This window comes from Mugil cephalus, chromosome 9, assembly GCF_022458985.1.
Source record: "Mugil cephalus isolate CIBA_MC_2020 chromosome 9, CIBA_Mcephalus_1.1, whole genome shotgun sequence".
NCBI lineage: Eukaryota > Metazoa > Chordata > Actinopteri > Mugiliformes > Mugilidae > Mugil > Mugil cephalus.
The window spans coordinates 20,748,322-20,765,940 of record NC_061778.1 but is presented as its reverse complement, the minus strand read 5'-3'; the positions used below and the strand labels follow the sequence as shown (position 1 = coordinate 20,765,940).

The 17,619-nt window shown below is 45.5% G+C and overlaps 1 protein-coding gene across 4 annotated transcripts; it reads right to left on the bottom strand.

Annotated features, from left to right (window-relative positions):
* Window positions 1-108: 108 nt before the first annotated feature.
* Window positions 109-16,040, bottom strand: LOC125013233 (centrosomal protein of 164 kDa-like). Of its 4 annotated transcripts, none has more exons than XM_047593704.1 (28): window positions 15,889-16,040; window positions 15,349-15,432; window positions 14,982-15,093; window positions 14,433-14,658; window positions 13,631-13,795; window positions 13,418-13,549; window positions 13,261-13,341; window positions 12,907-13,011; window positions 10,280-11,359; window positions 9,678-9,731; window positions 9,451-9,581; window positions 8,556-9,182; window positions 8,324-8,455; window positions 8,020-8,215; window positions 7,014-7,091; window positions 6,792-6,914; window positions 6,141-6,284; window positions 5,969-6,052; window positions 5,826-5,894; window positions 5,489-5,748; window positions 5,099-5,272; window positions 4,085-4,271; window positions 3,890-4,000; window positions 2,595-2,697; window positions 2,116-2,481; window positions 1,969-2,041; window positions 1,732-1,851; window positions 109-836 (listed from the first exon to the last, which is right to left on the bottom strand). In XM_047593704.1, exons 2-28 carry the CDS (start codon window positions 15,425-15,427, stop codon window positions 740-742), a joined length of 5,109 nt encoding a protein of 1,702 aa, XP_047449660.1. In that variant the 5' UTR covers window positions 15,428-15,432; window positions 15,889-16,040; the 3' UTR covers window positions 109-739. The 4 variants fall into 4 exon arrangements, with proteins under 4 accessions (XP_047449660.1, XP_047449661.1, XP_047449662.1 ...); XM_047593705.1 differs by having other exon boundaries at window positions 15,934-16,040; XM_047593706.1 differs by having other exon boundaries at window positions 15,907-16,026.
* Between the last annotated feature and the right edge of the window lie 1,579 nt (window positions 16,041-17,619).

Here is a 17,619-nt window from a genome sequence, read left to right as displayed (position 1 = left end):
CCAGCTCACGTGAGCCATGAATTTCCACTGAATGGACAGAAAATGTTGTGTCCAAACCAGAGATTGTATCTATGGTCCAAACTGGGAACTGCCAACACACAACAACAGTATATATATAAAAAGAAGATGATTTATTAAAATATTTCATAGAAAAATACAGCATTATTTACATACATACAGTACATACCATCACAAAAGATCAGTTTCTCTCTGGTGTTCTCAAAGTTACACTCATCAACAGCTCACTATTACTATAAAGGCAAGATAACACTGTACAAAGCATCGACTGTAACAAGGCTTTCAGTTTCTTCTAAAATATTTTTAAAAATGTGTAAGCGCATTATAAAACCAGTGGCATAAACACAAACCTCTAACCTGTCCTGACACTTAACGTGAGCTCTGCACAGCTGTAAAACACAAAGCTTTCACAAAACTCTGGTGGAGTATTCAAAAAATGGCTTCAAGACACTTCTCTGTGATTGTCTCAGACTAGACAGCCTCGTGACAAGGTAAACCTTCTAACGTTGGAGGACAAAAGTCCTCAGCCCTGTGTGACATGCGGCTCCCTGAACAGGCGTTTCCTCCTCTAATCACAGCAGAGGGGGACGGGACGATCCCTGGAAACCTTTGCACTGAACTGATTCAAAAAGGAATGTAAACATTAGTGTGCTGACCCGTCACAGTCAAAAGTCCTCAGTGACAGTCAAAGTGCACCAGGAGGGAACTGAGCGTCATGTCCTCAGTAGTGATAGACTCTGATCTGGTTGTTATCGTCCAGGCCCAGCTGAACCAGGCCGCTCTTGGAGGAGGGAGCCCGATAGCGAGTGAACAGAGGTCTGGAAGGCCGGGTTAAAGACAGTAACGTGCTCTGAAAGCTAATGGTGTGCTTCAGAAAACTGATGAAAAATAATATAATGAAAGGCTATCGAACAAGTTAAAAGGGGACGACAGGCAATTACTAGATGAGGGGTTTCCAGGCTTCACAGGTTTATGGTATAAACATGCAATATAATACTCAGTACGTACATGCACGTGAAAAACTCGAATTATTGCCTCAATCCGACTCTAACCGGACAACTTAAGTGCGTTACTCTGACTAATATCAGAGTTCTCCTTATCCGTCTAGATAGTATGATTGGAAATCGATTTTCCCTGCCATGTATACTATGATGTATGCGCCTTAATCGGACTTTAACTGGACAACGCGTGTGCGCATGCTCCACAACCTCTGCAATGGCATATGACCCCAGAACAACCGGTGTCTGTACCAGATCTGCTGGGCTGAGTATCCGGCACTTCCAGATGATGTCATGATGTAGGGGATGTTGATGTCGAGTTTTACAATTGGTTGGACAACAGGAAGAAGCAGAAGAGAGGTTAGCAGTTTTAGCGATTAGCGGTTGTTATTGAAGCAGAGCAACTTTTTGGTTTTGTTTTCTCCTGTATTCTTTGGATAAATTGATAAAAGCTGTATTTTTATTTAATCTTTTTCAGGACAAAACCTCTTAAATCTTTTAGCGCATACTATACAAATAAATGGATTGAACTTGAATTATTGTGCCTTTTTATAAATTTGTTCCTGTCAGTTATTCGATTTTCTCCGTTGCATGTAAACTGGGACAGGGGCCGTATTCAGAAAGTTGTGCAAATAAACGCACTGATTATGTCAGTCTACAACATGAACATTGATGTGTTAGTGTGTTTGGATGAGCACGTGTGATGGAAGGATACATGCTGGTGTCTTTCTTGCGCATCTCTAGCCACTTCTTGTTGCCGTCTATCAGCCCCTGCAGCCTCTGGCCATCCATCTCCATTGGTTTCTGCATGGACCGCAGGCCGAGGCCATGGTCGCTTAGACACACAGTAAACACAGCGCTGGGATTGTTTTAAGTGCATTTAGGACAGAGAGTTAAGTGCACGTAATCCACTATAATAGAATAATTGTGGGTGTACTGCAGGCTGTGGTACCTAGCAGGAGCGTATGACGAGTGAGCTGAGGTGGTTCTTGTGGTGCTGGAAAATATCGGATCAATAGATGCTCCTGGAGAACAGAACCACAGGGATTAAAACAGAAAAATGAAAGCATGCCCCTTCTTCCCAAACTCACTGACGTACCAGGGAATATCTGATTCCATCGGCTGTTGATGAGGTCCTCAGAGCCCCTTAGCCCGCTGCTGATGGGGCTACTGAAGAGAGGGGTCGCCGCAGCGCCGCCCTGAGGACCCCAGGTCCAGGCTGGAGCTGGAGGCGGTGGGGCTAAAGGACTGGAGCCCAGAGGAGGTGGGAAGACCGCTGAGGAGGTGGAGGGCGCCGGAGGTGGCATGGAGTGCAGCTGAGGTGAAGGGAAAGCTGGGTAAGGGGGGAGGGTCTGTCTCTGAGCCAGCGAGCCCAGTGCCCTCAGGACAGTGTTGAGCTGTCCTGAGATCTGCTGCAGGGACTCTGCTAATTCCTGGACTTTGGCCGGAACGGTGGGATGAGCTCCTGCAAAAAGAAAGAGGTTGAGAAGAGAAACAGGATAAAAGACAACAGACGATGTTTCAGTTTGGAAACTCCTGATTCTACTGTGCTGTACAATCAATGAGTGACTGGCTCACCTGGACCATCAGGTGGATCCACAGTGCTGCTAAGATCAGACTCCGTCACATCAAAGGTTACCTTCCTCTCTCCCGTTAGCCGAGACAAATCTTCGAATAGTGGCTGAATGAAAAAAGAACCAAATCAGGATGTTTGCAATGTTATTCTAATAAAATGAGTTGGGATACAGTGAACACAAATATGTTACAACTCCCACTATGTACAGAAGGTAAAATAAAACTAAGAATTACTACACTAAACCCACAGTATGGTAAACTGATCTGGCATAACATTATTACCACCTTCCTAATATCGTGCTGGTCTCGCTTTTGCCGCCAAAATGTCCCTGGCCGGTTGAGATATGGACTCCACCAGACCCCTGAAGGTGCACTATGGTATCTGGTAACAAGATGTTAGCAGCAGAACCTTTAAGTCATGAGAGCTGCAAGGTAGGGCCTCCTTAGATCGAATACGTTTGTCCAGCACACCCCACAGATGCTCAATTGGGTTAAAATCGGAGGAATTTGTCAGCAACTTAAACTCGTCGTTGTGTTCCTCAAACCCTTCCTGAACTATTTTTGTTTTGTGGCAGTGTGCATTATCCTGCTGAAAGAGGCCACAGCCGTCAGTGAACGCCATTTCCATGAAAGGCTGAACATGGTCTGCAACAGAGCTTAGGTAGGTGGTCAAAGTAACATCCACATACATGGAGGGACCCAAGGCGTCCCAGCAGAACATTGCTCAAAAAATGCCTCCGCCAGCTTCACTTGTTCCCATAGTGCATCTTGGTATCCAGTTCTGACAGTCACATGCTCATAGTTGGTGTTTTTCGGTGGTGGGAAGGGGTCAGCGAATATGCAGTCCCATCACAACAAACTGTAACAAACTGTATTCTGAGAACTTTTCTATCAGAACCAGCATTATCTTCTTCAGCTGTAAACATCTGCTGGACCGAACCACAGGGGCCAGTCTTCACTCCCCACGTGTATCGTGACTCCATCACTAGTTAAACACTGTTCCTTGAACTATTTTTGATGAATAACAACCACTGCAGACTAGCAACATCCCACAAGAGCTCAAGTTTTGCAGCTGCTCTGACCCAGTCATATAGTTATCACCATTTGGCCCTACTAAAACTCCTATAAATAATAATGTTATGCCTGATCGGTGTACATCGTGTTTCATTTAAAGCAAATTAAGGTCCACATTGCGTTTTCTAGTTTTATGAAAGTATTTGTCGTGCATGCGATTGTCTACAAAGAGCTAGTGAAGTATCACTGATGATGACAGACACAGGCCCACGTTTACTCCTGACCTCCTCAGCAGCTATAGAGCTCTCTATCTGCTGGAGCTGCTCCGCTTTCCTCCGCAGGAGAGTGTTCCCTCTCTGAACCGCCCGCTGCAGCTCCGCCACATTTCTGGCCTCCTGAAACGGCGGCCGACACTTGTTTTAAAACAGCCCACCTCGTCATATTGAAATGAATAGAGGTCGGGTCGCCCTCCGTCCTACCTGCTGGAGGTTTCGTATGGTCTCCTCGGCCGCTCCTCCTCCTCCTCCATGACTGGGGAGCTGAGTGGAGCTGGTCTGGGCTGCCTGCAGAGCTGCCTGTCTCTCCATCAGCCGGCTGCTCTCCCTCTCCAGGAAGAGTTTGGTCTTCTGGATGGAGGCGCCGTGTGAGGAGAGGTACCGCCGGAACCTGGACAAAACTCTAAAAATGAATCTGGACCATGCACGTGCTATAATCATTTAATCATTTTACTGGTCAGCAATGTCAGCAATTTTAGCCCTCCTCTTTCTAGCTTTCAGCTAAAACTACATTATTAAATACGTTAGGGATACATAGTCATCTTTTGTGAAGCACCACCTTTGTATTGAAAGGCTTAAGAGTAGAAAATACTTGTGACTGCATATAAGCAGCGTTTTAATTTTGCGACTCATTACTGTTTGAAGTTTAGATCTCAATTAAAGTTAGGTATTTATTATAGGGTATTATAGGTGTTGGACCTCGTCCAAAATGGCAAGCAATAAATATGACACACTGTGAGATGACTAATGGTAGAGCCACAAAAAAAAAAAAAAAAGATTCTGTGGAGATCCTGAGTCATCCAGGTCAAAGCAAAACCAAGACTTCGGGGCTCATCCAAGACACCTCTTCAGTTAAGGTTTTTATAAAAAAACGTCTGTAAGTGATGCACACCTGAAACTCACACGGCTGGGGTTTGTCAACCACCCAATAGTCACCTGTAATGTGGGGTTGTTGTTCATTTTAACCTGGTAGTGTTATTTTTCGCCACAGTTAGTGCTACTCATTAGACAACCCATTAGTGGCCACAACATCTGATATTTTATAATTATTTGCTGTAATGTTATGAAGAGAAATCCATGATTTATGGAGAAAAGTGCAGCTAAGCTCTAGATTAGCTGCTCCAGCAGTTCTATCCCAGAGAAGTAATGAGAACCGACAACTTTACTGCAAATAAAACAGACAAAATGGCCATATATCAGTGTCCTGTGTCTCCTTACTCGTCCATGCTGCTGTGGCTGTCTGGTAGAGGGGAGAGAGGCGGCTCTTCCAGGTCCTCTACATGTAACGGTGTGTCTCTGGTGTCACTAGAGGGCGCCGTCACCTTTTCTACCTTCTTTTTGTCCTCTTCTGGTCTCGAGGAGGCGGCCCCTCCCTCGCTTTGTTCCAGCTCACTGACAAAACAAGGACATGAGGACTTTGAAATGCAAACAAACACTCCTGAATTCTTCTGTAGGTTTATACTTTAAAATATACAGTTACACAAACGTTACAAACCACTGGTAGTAACAGTTAAAAGACAAAACAAGATTTCCACGTTAATAGTTTAGTTTTACTTTGAAGAATTGATGAAAGCAAACCAGATCTTGTACTGTGCCAGTAAACCGTACCTGACTCTGAGACTGAGCCGTTCGCATCTCTCCTGCAGGAGCTGCACCTTGCACTCCAGCCGCTCCTTGTCCTCCCTGGCTCTCCTGCTCTCTTCCCTGGCTTTGTCTCTCTCCTCCCTCAGCCTCTCCTCCCGCTCCTTGGCCTCAATAACCTCCCCCCTGGCTCTATGGTGGAGTTCCCGGGCTTGAGTTTTCTCCGCTCTCACCCTCTCCAGCTCCTCCATCAGCTGGTCTCTCTCGCGCATCAGCCGAGGTAAGGTCTGGGGAAACACAAGGCTGACAGTTGGCGGAGGGGCTGGATGAAAGCTGGTGGCGGGGAGGAAGTTGGATTTCGCACCTCTATTTGTCTGTCCACTTCCTCTTCTTCTTCGCCGAGCTTCTTCCTCCTCCTCCTCAAATCTTCTGCCTGATTGGACATGGAAACGATTAGACTGTGGTTTAGCTTGGTGTTAACAGGACATGCTGTGCAGATAGAGAGACCTTGGTCTGCAGCAAGGCCTCCTGGCTCTTCAGTTCTTTGGCTCTCAGCTCCAGCTGATCTGCCAGATCCTGCAGTTCTGACTCCTTACAGGACAGAGGCAGATTCTTGTTACCGAAGAGCATCATCTGGTTTCAGTCTAGTGTTTAAAAAAAAACTGCGGGTCAGCCTCACCTTGCGGGAGTGTGCCAGCTGAGTCTTTTGTATCTGTGAGTCGAGCTGCAAGCGGAGCTTGTCCAGCTGGACGGAGTGTGAGGCCTGGAGATGCACTCTGTCCTCCTGCAGGGTGGACAGCAAGCGCTCCCTCTGAGCAGCCTCCTGAATGAAACACAGACACTTTGTCATCACTGCGGGGGTCCGTACGGCGGAGAGGACCATCAGAACCCGAACAGATCAGAAGATCCTGAAACAACACAGTCGCACCCGGACACACTCTCTTTTGTCTGCTGCCATCAGGCCGGTGAACCCCCATGTTCAACTCCAGGCCTTAACTGGACTTTTAAGTATCATGGCGTTAACTTGCACTTTATTGACAGATGAAGCTGCATTATTGTAAATGTATGTAAATACCAGGACTACCCCTTTTTTAGTTTTAACTTTACAGTCTATATTTTATTTTATGTTATTTTATTGTATTTTTTCTTACTTGGATGTACATTTGTGTATAAAAATCTGTTTGATTGGGCAGAAAAACACATGTTCTTTTAGAGCCAGTCATTATTAATTAGCCTAACACTGGGTCTGAGTCAACTGGGAACACAAATAAAACACACTGACACTGCACAGAGTTAAGCGTAGAGGATGAGGGCGTGCACCAGCTCTGACCTCATCCAGGTATTTCTCTCTGATGCCGTTCATCTCCCTCCTGTGGTCGTCCTTGAGCTGCTCCAGCTTCCTCTCGTGATCACGCTGCACTTCCTCCCGCACCTCCTGCAGCACATCGCCCAGCTGGATAGTTTTTACGGCACAAAAATAAAAGTTTTAATCCACTGAAAGTTTCCGGTACTCATGATAATGATGTACATATGTGTGTGTTTGTCCTCTAACCTCTCGGTGGTACTCTGCCAGTTTCTGTTCAGGTCGTGGACTCATCATCAGGTCCCTCCTCCGCTCGGTGTTTTTGACCTTTACACAGACAGAACAGCGTAAACACGGAGACGGATCATTAGTTTGTGTTCCTCCGGTCCATTACCACGGTGTACCTTCAAAACAAGCACAGACTTTTGGTTCTCGTCCCGTCTTCAGCTGGATTTGGCTTTTAGCGGGCTAAAAACTGTGCTCGCACACAGCACTAAACGTGAACCCTTTAATTCCAAATATGGGTGTTCTGAGGTTACAAAACATGCTGGTACAGCACCATAGCGCCGTCATAAAACAGAATTCTTAGTTTTGCTGTTCACTAACGACGTTTGATTTAAAATCCTTACAAGTAGAGCCGTACTGAGGAGGACCACCACGACTGTGTGTCCCTGGTATGTAAATTTAAGCAGACATCCACAAAAAAAAAGGCTTCAGCAGTTCTTTCCCCTAAAAGGGAAACTGCATAAATATTCCACCTGCAAACATCCAGTCTGAGCCAGACATTTGTTTTTTTCAGTCTAGACCACTGTTCAATAACACTGACCAGATTTTACCATTTACTGACATTAGATTTATTTTTATCTACCGCTGAGAAATGTGAACCTTTTCTCTGTTATTCTTTGTATTTAGCTCTGTCCTCCGTTTATTTGGAAGGAGGCAGGTCTCATTAATCGCGTATACAAGCCGTCTCAAGCTCCCCTGGTGTAGCCAGACTCAACTCTTATCAGACCGTGTTTCAAATAATACAGAGGGAAACGATACCTCTGCTACCGGATAGTCCTACAACCCATCAGAGCCATTTTGTTGTAAACAAATTCAACTCCGTGAGGCACAGGTGACGTGTTTAACTACGCCACCGCTACTCTCCTGTCCATCATCTCATAAAGGCCACCACGATGAATGATGACTAATCAGTGACGGAATAAGGCAGAAATAAAAAAATGAGGTGGACCTAAGTGTGACCCTGATTCACCTCGTCTTTTATGGAGATCAGTTTCTCCTCCCTCTCTCTCTGGAGTCTCCTCCTCTCGGCCTGCAGCTCCTCTTCTGACTCCTCCTTCAGACGTTCCATGTCCTCCCTCTTCTGGGCTTCCAGTCTGTGGCGCGCCGCTGCCCGCTCCTCCTCCAGAGCGACTTGTAACTCCTTCAACATGACTTCACTCTCCTCCCTGGGCACACGACACAGACACACTCTTAAAACAGGGATTGTTCTCTACGTGATTAAGTGACTCTCTACTTCCGCTCTGAAGAACTTTGTTTGCTTGAAGCGGTCTGACCTGAGTTCGGATTGTCGCTTCTCTCTCTCCTTCGTAACAGACTCTCTGAGTTCCTCCAGCTTTCCCTCAGCCTCCTCGCTCAGCCTGGCCTCCTCCTCTCTCCTCTCAGACAGGAGACGTTGTCGTAGGGCCCTGGGGAGACGCACACACATCCACAAGATGAGCACAAGCGTTCACATTTAATAGATTTATGTGACTTCACACTCATAAAAGTTTAACGAGGACAACGCACCTCAGTCTTTCCTCACTCTCCTCCTTCAGTTTCCTCTCCTCCTCCTCCTCTTCTCTCTTCAACTCTTCCTTTAGGAGGCGCATCCTTGTCTCCTTTTCCTTTAACAAACGCTCCCTCTCCTCCTCCTCCTCCTCCTCCTCCTCTTCTCTCTTCAACTCTTCCCTTAGGAGGCGCATCCTCATCTCCTTTTCCTTTAACAAACGCTCCCTCTCCTCCTCCATCTCTTCATCAGCATTCCTCCTTTTCTCCTTCTCCTCACTTTCTCTCTGACTCATATCCTCTTTCTCTGCCTTCCTCCTCTCCTCCTCCTCTTTCTCCTTTACCTTCTTTTCCCCGTCTCTCCTGATCCGATCCAAGTGTGCCTCTACTCCCAGTGGAGTTGGGACTTGGGTTTTTAAGGGGAGTTCGGCATCTTCGAGTTGGGTGTTGGAAGCGCGGACGAGCCGACCTCTGGAGGTTTCGGGCCTCTGCAGGACCACAGGCGCGCCGAAGCCTTGGGCTTTCTGATGCCGGCTGACGCCTCGTTCTGAGCGGGAGGAGCTGGAGAAAGAGGGAGAAGGGCTGGACTGGTGGAGGACGAGTCGGTCGACACTGTGGACTGGAGGGTCGTCCTTAGCCATCGTCTGCCTAAAAGAAAGAGAGAGGGGTTTGTTTAATTCCAACGTGAATAAAATGTCACAAATGAATTGTATTAATGGACAAGTTATGAACACTTCCTAAAAGTTTGACTAAAAAAGTTTAAGTTGCGTGATCATTTTCAAAAGTTACCAATGTGCCAGTGTGAGGAGAAAGTGTTAAAGGCCTGCTAAGGACACATCACTTCTTCTAAGGATTACGAACCCTAGTCTGAGCCAAGTAGCATTTTTCCAGAAGCAGCACTGAAACAACAATGAACCTCTTATCTGTCTTCTGCGTCTTCAGTCCTTCCTCATTCCCGTCTTCTTCTTGCGTTTCCCCTCTGTCATCTTTCTCAAGAGGACTGAGTGTGCCAGACAGGTCGTTGATGTCCAGAACTTTCTCCGACAGCTTAAAGACAAACGCAGAACCATTACAGGACAGGTGGGCTGAATGAATGAATGAGTGAGTGAATGAATGAATGCTGAGTGTCAGACATCATTGTACCTTGACATCTATGGAGGATGAAGCCTCTTCAAAGTGCTTGCTGGCCTCAGATGCCTGCAATAAAACACACAAACCCGCTCAGTTATGACGTAACGCTTCCTGAATCTCAACTACGCTGAACATTGAAGCATGCCGTCTACACCGGAGAGACACGGGGACCAGTGTACGACCAAGGCAGAGCCCTCATGCAAACACAGCCACGGCCAAGGTGTAGACAGGCAAACTGTCAAACCTGACGCTCAAGACTCTGAAACTGCAGCAAGCAGGCTGTAAAAGTGGGGGGGGGCGATGGCGGGAGATGAAAGTGCTACGTCTGAACTCAACACTCTAAATCAACCGCCTTATCTAGAAGCAAGCAGGCTCCCAAAATGAAAATGAGATGAGGGGTCAGAACTTTCCAATCCATTCCTCAGGGGCTCAAATGCATCGCACTGTGACCGATTTGTAGTCCAGTGAGGAGGAGACGGCCCCTAAGGCAGTGGAGTTGGATTCTGGGAGCTGCATGCACCTGCTTGCAGAGATCAGGCGGGACCGGGGTCGGGGTCGGGTAGTGCAACGAGGGGAGGGGGGTGAGGACACACAGAGGCAACACCAAACCCTACCTCTGCAGGAAGGGGGGATTTTTGTTCCTCTTTGAAAACCTCCAAGACTTCCTCCTGCCTCTCCGATGCTCTTCGGGGCTCAAGGCCATCTGATTCATTCTCGATCTCCGCTCCCTGCCTGTCAGTCTCTTCCCCCTCGCTCGGCGCGCGCCTTTCTAACACGTCCTCCTCGCTCTCCGTCAGGATCCTCTGGCTTAAGGAGCATCTCTCCAAAGCCTCATCGCTCTCATCCTTCTCTTGCCCTTCGTTGCTTCTCATCCCCGCCGCCTCTTTGTCGCTCTCCATCTGCCCTCCGTCATTTACGCCTTTCTCAAGCTCACTGCTCTCTTTGTTAGTTTCATTTTGCTCCTCACTCCCTCCGCCTTGATCACTTTGGAAGCATTTCTCCACAACTTCATCGCTACTTTCCTCTAAATCTTCTTCTTCTACTTCTTCTGCCTCCTCCATCTCCTCAGTAACATTCTTCCCAGCTCCATCACTCTCCACGGTTCCTGCTCTGTCTTTGGTTTCATCATTCTGGCTGTCATCATACCTTTCCAATTCCTCATCGCCGTCACTTTCTTCCAGTTCATTACTCTCCTGTCTGTTGCTATGCGTTACGCTTTCTGACCCTACTTCTCCATCTTTTTCTTCTTCCTCTATTTCATCACTCTCTTCCTTGTCCTTCTGGCTTTCCTCAGTCTCTTTACTTCCTCTCTGGTCTTTTTCCATCCCTTCACCTTCCTCTTGGCTTCTTTGGTCCTTCTCATCTGCTGCGTCCTCTCCATCTTCTATCTCTTTTCCTACTTCTCCTTCAGCTTCAATATCTCCCTCTTCTGCTTTCTCTCCTTTCTCATCCTCTCCCTTCTCTTTGCGAGCATCTTCCAACTCCCCACTGTCCTCCTCTGCTACCTCCCCCTCTACATCCCCCTCTACCTCCTCCTCTACCTCCTCCTCTACCTCCTCCTCTACCTCCTCATCTACCTCCTCCTCTACCTCCTCCTCTGAGTGTTCAGGTTCTGGGGAGGCCCCCTCCCCACTGACACGGTCCCCACTGCCCGCCTGCCGGGACAGGCGGACGCGGCGTCCCCTCAAAGAGTCCTTGGAGCAGGGCAACGGGAAGAACAGTCCATCCGTCCCCAACGGAGGCACAAAGAAAGAGACAAGGGAGAATGGAGGAGGGGAGGTGAGGGGAGGAGGCAGACAAAAAGATTGTGACGGTGTACGTTCGGAACAGCTCCATGCAAAACCAACAGATCATGCGTTTAACAAAATTAATCATCTTAGCAAACTAACACATACAAATGTAAACGTGCAAATATGCACAAACAGAATGTACAAACTTTGGGACACAAAATTGGCAGATTTGTTTTAGGACTGAATTTTGTTTTTCTAACACTGTATTCACACTCATTAACGCTACTGAACTATACTATATGTACATTTCAGTAGAAAATCATTCTTGAGAGTTGCACCGTTCTCCCCTAATGGGAAAAAATAAAACACCCAATCTCTTTAAAACCCTAGTAGTCATTGCTGCGATGGTTACAGCACATGCTCAGGGTTATTTCAATTCAGACAGCGAAGCAGTAACAGTGACAGTAGGAGGACAGCAGGACGAAGAGGAAGACACAGTGTCCATAGGACAGGTCCCAGCAGCACAGCAGCTTTATGGACACACACACGGTGAGGTTTAGAGACACAAGAGAAGGAACGACAGATGATTGAGAGATCACAGTTAAATGCGGTGACAAAGGGAAAATGGCAGCAACGAGGACGTTTTCAGAAAGTCACAAAATATATGACAGAAACACATTTAATCATACCAACATTTTGGAAAATACATAGGTTTTATAAGATTGAGGATATTGTTCATTTAAAATATCTATGCTTTATGTATAGGGTACTGTGTGGATTTGCCTCTCCTATAAAGTAATTCATAAACACAAGACTAACACAAAGTGCTTTTTATGTTCCATCCAAACGTCTGTGTTCAAAGTGTCACACAAAATATTCATTTATATGTGTAACATACATTTATCACTCTGCAACCTCCGTACATTTAGTTTTTTTTTCCACTAATGTACCTGGATCAGGCATAACATTATGACCATATTATACCTAATATTGTGTGGGTCTCCCTTGTGCCTCAAAAACATGGACCTTCTGATGGTGTCCTGTGGTGTGTGGTAACACAGCGGTGTTAGGGGGGGTCTTTGGGTCCTGTGTGTTCAGGCTTGTTCCAGTACATCCCACAGATCAGTTTGGGATATGGAGAGTTTGGAGGCCAGGTCAACATCTTGTGTTGTTCTTCATGTTTTCTGAGCTGTCGTCCCATTTGTTTGGGTGTGTGTGTCTGTGTCAGGCTGCATCCTGCTGGGGGTGGCTGCTGCCATCAAGGAGTGTCACTGATATGGGGTGGGGGTGTGTGCTCTGGTCTAGGTTGGTGGTACATGTCTAAGTAACATCCACATGAATGAACGCCAGGTCCAGATATCTCCCAGCAGAACACTGAATTGTCACAGTGGTGGTCCGTGTTTTTTTTACTTGGCAGTGGTTTTAATGTTGTGGCTGATGGGGGTATATTGTCATGCATAAATCCTGTTAAATAATACGAGGCTTGTGAGCATGTATTTGTGTGTTTTTACCTGTTGGGATGGCGGTTCAGGGCTGTGGTCTCCAGACATGGCCAAGTCCTGCAACTCTGGCTCCGTCCTCTCCTCAGGAGGAGCTGCACCACTCGCTTCACTGTCCTAAAACAAACATTCACACAGGATAATAAACCCTTTCACTGAAGTTGATAAATAACATTAACATAGTATTCAATTTTTCATGTGTGAAACACACGTTAGGTTTCTGAGATTAATATAGAATCATCAAATCAATCTTAGTCTCGATCTAAATCAATCTTATAGAGGTCAGAAGCCAAATAACGGGCATAGCAGTTTTTTTGATATGCAAACTTTTTTGTGGTAATAGTGTTGTAAAAAGCAACTCATTACCTCATATTGTAAGCCTCCTCCAAGGGCATCCAGGTCTAAGTGGAGGTTCTTCAGTAGTCGGTCTGAACCACGGGGGCTCGGCTGAAAAAGGGAAAATGTCTGGTTGTACAAGCAGATTTGAGATTGGAATGTGAGAGCTGGAGGACGTGAGACTAACCTCATTTTCAGAGATTTTGTCCTCATCTATGTCATCATCATCATCTTCATCATCGAAACCAGGCAAAGTAAGCGAGACCCTCTCCTCTTGCCTGCTGCCTAAAACACTAGATGCCCCACTGCTTCGAGGACCCTGAAAAAGAAGGCGTGCGTTAATGTTAGAGTGAGGGCTTTTTATACTGTATGGTCCTTCACCTCGCAAACTGACTCTTACCCGTAGGGATGTCTTGAGGGGCTCCAGTCCCCCAGAGCTGCCCAGGGACCCTCGGAGAGCAGGGGTAGGGGCGGAGAGAGCCCCTTGGCCGGGGGCATCCAGACCTCGCAGAGGAGCCAAGCTAGAAAGCGGGGATGGTAACGGTGCCAGAGCTGAACTTAGTGCCTATGAAAAGAGATACAGTCAGTGAAGTAAGCACCAAGATCAAGACAGCGTCCACACTCTTTGTAAGAAATAGTAGTAATTTTTCAACTACAACCTAAAACATTCTGTCTTTCTAGACCTTCCATTGACAGCTAACTCCCTGTAGTTGTAGGGATCACAGGAGTTAATAAAACTCATGACCTCGCCTGATGATGATGCTTCTGTGCTAAAAATGCAGGCATTCAGATTTATGTGGTTATAATACATGAAAATAAAGGTAGCCTTTAAAATCAAAAATAAGTGATGCAGCTTTGTTGTGTGTTTGGCAATTTCCCACAATAACTGTGTGGACAGTTGGATATGCAGATTAGTGGTTAGAGAAAGTGACTTGGGACTTTATGAGCAAAGGTTGAAGTCCCTACATCCATGGCAGATGTACCCCTGAGGAAGGTACCTAACTCACTTAAGTTGATTAACATTTATATTTTACAGTAATTAAAAAAAACTTATAGTCCTGTACTTGCGCATTCAGCTTAAACATGCAAATATATAATCCTCACAGGGCCATACAGTACGTCTTGTTTTATTTTTTTAAGTTTAGTAACAAAAACCAAAAACAATAACATCAAACCGGTGAAAAAATGTAACAAACACTCACTCCAGGAGCCTTGAGTGGTTCTTTCTTCTTCTTCTCTTTCTTCTCCTTCTTCTCTTTCTTCTTCTTCTTCTCCTTCTTCAGCCCTGCGCCGCCAGCGGCGGCTGTGAGCTGGGCGCGCTCACGCTCCTGACCCACCAGGCGGCGGTAATGCTCGTCACAGGGGTGGTCCCACGTGGACTGGCCCGTGGAGAAATTGAAGTAGTAGATGTCGCCCGTCACGTCCTGGCTACGAGGGAGAAGGAAGGAAGACGGAAGTGGGGGTCACTTCAGTACCTCAAAAACAACCCAGAGGAGGGAGGGACAAGGGATGGACAGGTGATGGATGGATAGATGGATGGATGGATGCTAATAATTATTGAATTACAGCCATAACTACCTCACCATACTAACTATCTGCTGTAATCTCTTTACCTCCTCTCCTCCCTCTACCCAGTTGACCTCAAGCAGATGTCACTGTCCCCTTACTGCTTGATCTGGGGCCTACTAGAAATTGTCTTGATACAATTGTTATTGGCACCATATGAATAAAACCAAAATGAACTCCCTTACCAAGGCTTCCACTCAGGAGGCAAAGGGGCAACGATGCCCTCCCTGGCCAGCCACAGGAGCTCCGGCTCATTGTCAGGATCAATGCCAATCTCTCTTGCGTATTCGTGGATCTCTGATCAGAAAAGAATAACAGTGATATGAGCAGAGCTGAATACAATGATGGCAAATTAAACAGCACTCCACAGCAGGGTACGTACAGCACCTTATGCTGGAGTAAAGGAGAAAGAAGCCTCTGTTATCAACATTTAAGACTAAATATGATCATTTCAGCTCATTTATTTCATTATTTATTGTGTGACAATCTACGTACTGTGACTCAGTCACACCCCCGCTAGCTTCCATTGTCAAACTAAGATCATGTATGTACCTTGTTCAGAGGGTATATAGTTTTCATCGTAGTCCTCTTCAAGGATCAGCTGGTCTCCTATGAGAGCCGCTGCAGTCATGGTTACTGCGGAGACAAGAAGACGAGATCAACACAGGATAACTGGCTTAATGTTTACTTTAGTTGGGCATTATAACATTGTGGAAATAACTAAAGATCAGAGTGACTCTCGCTTGCCAAAGCCGATGTGCAAAGCACGGTCTCGTATATGAGGATTTTATTCTTCAAATTAAAATGGGCTTATGAGATTAAAATATCAGTGTCTTTAAGAGCATCTTCTTGCATATTCGCTACATTAAGATTAACGCGCGGACTTCACACGAGAGATCAGTACTTCACAGAAACCACATCACCATTTTCATAAGCGAAATTAAATCATTTTAAGAGCACCGTTGCGCAGGACTAAATGAAAAGGACGAGCTAAGCTAATTATCAGCATCTCGGCTAACTTCAACATTAGCTTAATGTTAGCTCAGCAAGCTAAGTAGTTGGAGAGTAGCCTACTCGCAACGACTGGTTTACCTTAGGAACTTTTATTACTTTTCTCATTGGTCACGACGTTATTACCGGCTAGCTTTTAGTTCTTTAATCGAGTCATTCTGCGCGCAGACTGGAGAAAGATGCCAAAGTTTTGCTACTAACAACATCTCCAAGGACGCTTCCCTCACTTCCTGTTGACGATGGACTCTGATTGGCTGAGACGCATGAGGCCTTCAAATGCCCTCGGAAGCGTCTACAGGTGTCAAACTCATTTTAGCTCGGGGCCACATTCAGGGCAATTTGATCTCATGGAACCGGGCCAGTAACGACAACTCCAATTTTTCGCCATTTGTTTTAGTGCAAAGCAGAACAAGCAAACTGCGAAAATGTTTACATTTAATAAACTATCCTTCAAAAGAAAAATAAGTGCAGTTTGGGGAAAGTTCTGCCATCTGTGTCTGAGACCACTACAGTCCAATTCTCTGACTAAAGCAGTGGATAAATTAGGGCTAGCAGTTTTTTCCACTGATTTATTTATTCATTTATTTATTTATTTTAACAAAGATTCTACTAATGATTTGCTTTGATTTAAATATGATACAGAATCACGTTGAATTTAAGAAAATATTTTCATTTGTATTCAACCTATGTTCCATTAAAATGTAGAAGTACGTCTTACAAATGTTGAATAACAACGACTAATGACAAAATGCATTTGTTATTATCCACGTTAGCGTTTTTGTCCTGCAGTTGATTGAGACCACTGAATGTATTTGCTCATGTGCTTAGTATTTTGTATTTCACCTGAAAGCACCAACTGCTGTAAATGGACATACAGTAAGTATGAGCTCAGAGTCTTTTTTTACTTCGGACGTTTTCAGGCAACAGCTACAGTTTTAATGCCTCACTTGTTGGGCATATTGTCTTTAAGACGCAACCTTGTCTCAAAGTATTTAATATAGATAATTTAAATCTGTCCGAACATAAATTAGCACTTTATTGTGAGTCTTGCTTAAGACAACTGCCCTTAAAAACAAACAAACAAACAAAAAAAAAAAAAAAAAAAAAAAAAAAAAAACGGGGGTTGTAAAACAACATGAGTGATTTTATTTTTACAGTGGGGAGGACTGACAGTGATTTGCATGTGTTATTCTGGGGGAGGTTAAAAGTAAGCATCCCTGCGGTGCGTCAAATGGCACTTTCTCTCCCCGAGCCTCTCTCCCACAGCCGGGGGATGCATTAGCAGCGTGTTGCTAAATGATGCCTGTGTCCTGACCTGTCCTAGAGTCAGGATGTGATATCAGATTGCTGACACCTTTCACATTCAATCCCTTGCTGACAGCCATCTCCAACAGCCAGCTGTTTTTTTTAAGGTTTTATCCATAATAGCGTCTGCACTGAGGGTTGCTGTTTGACTTCTGTCATAATCCGTTTACTCAGAGTTTTAACCACAAGAGGGCAGAGCAGGGAAATGTGTGCATTACTGCACAGTAGTCTTTGGCCCTCGCTCTGACAAAGATTAGCTGTACTGATGCATCGAATTGAATTAATCTCCTGACCTAATGTCCTACATACATTCGCATACATTTTACTCAGGCCTGGACAAGATTTCTATTTTCAGAAGCCATGGTGCATTTTGTACTAGCTAAACTACACTTGATAAACCAAATTCAATAACCAGTAACTATTCATTATATAATGGGGGTTCAGGGGTAAGAAACGATTTCTATTCCCCATCCTGTGTTTGTTTTGTCCATGGTGTGGGTGGTTTGC

Coding starts and splice junctions, on each gene's coding strand:
- LOC125013233 (XM_047593704.1), bottom strand. CDS start 15,427: ATGACTGCAGCGGCTCTCATAGGAGACCAGCTGATCCTTGAAGAGGAC. Junction 2,482..2,594: donor GGATCCACCTGATGGTCCAG/GTGAGCCAGTCA, acceptor TTCTTTTTGCAG/GAGCTCATCCCACCGTTCCG. Junction 1,852..1,968: donor TCGTCATACGCTCCTGCTAG/GTACCACAGCCT, acceptor TGTGTGTCTAAG/CGACCATGGCCTCGGCCTGC.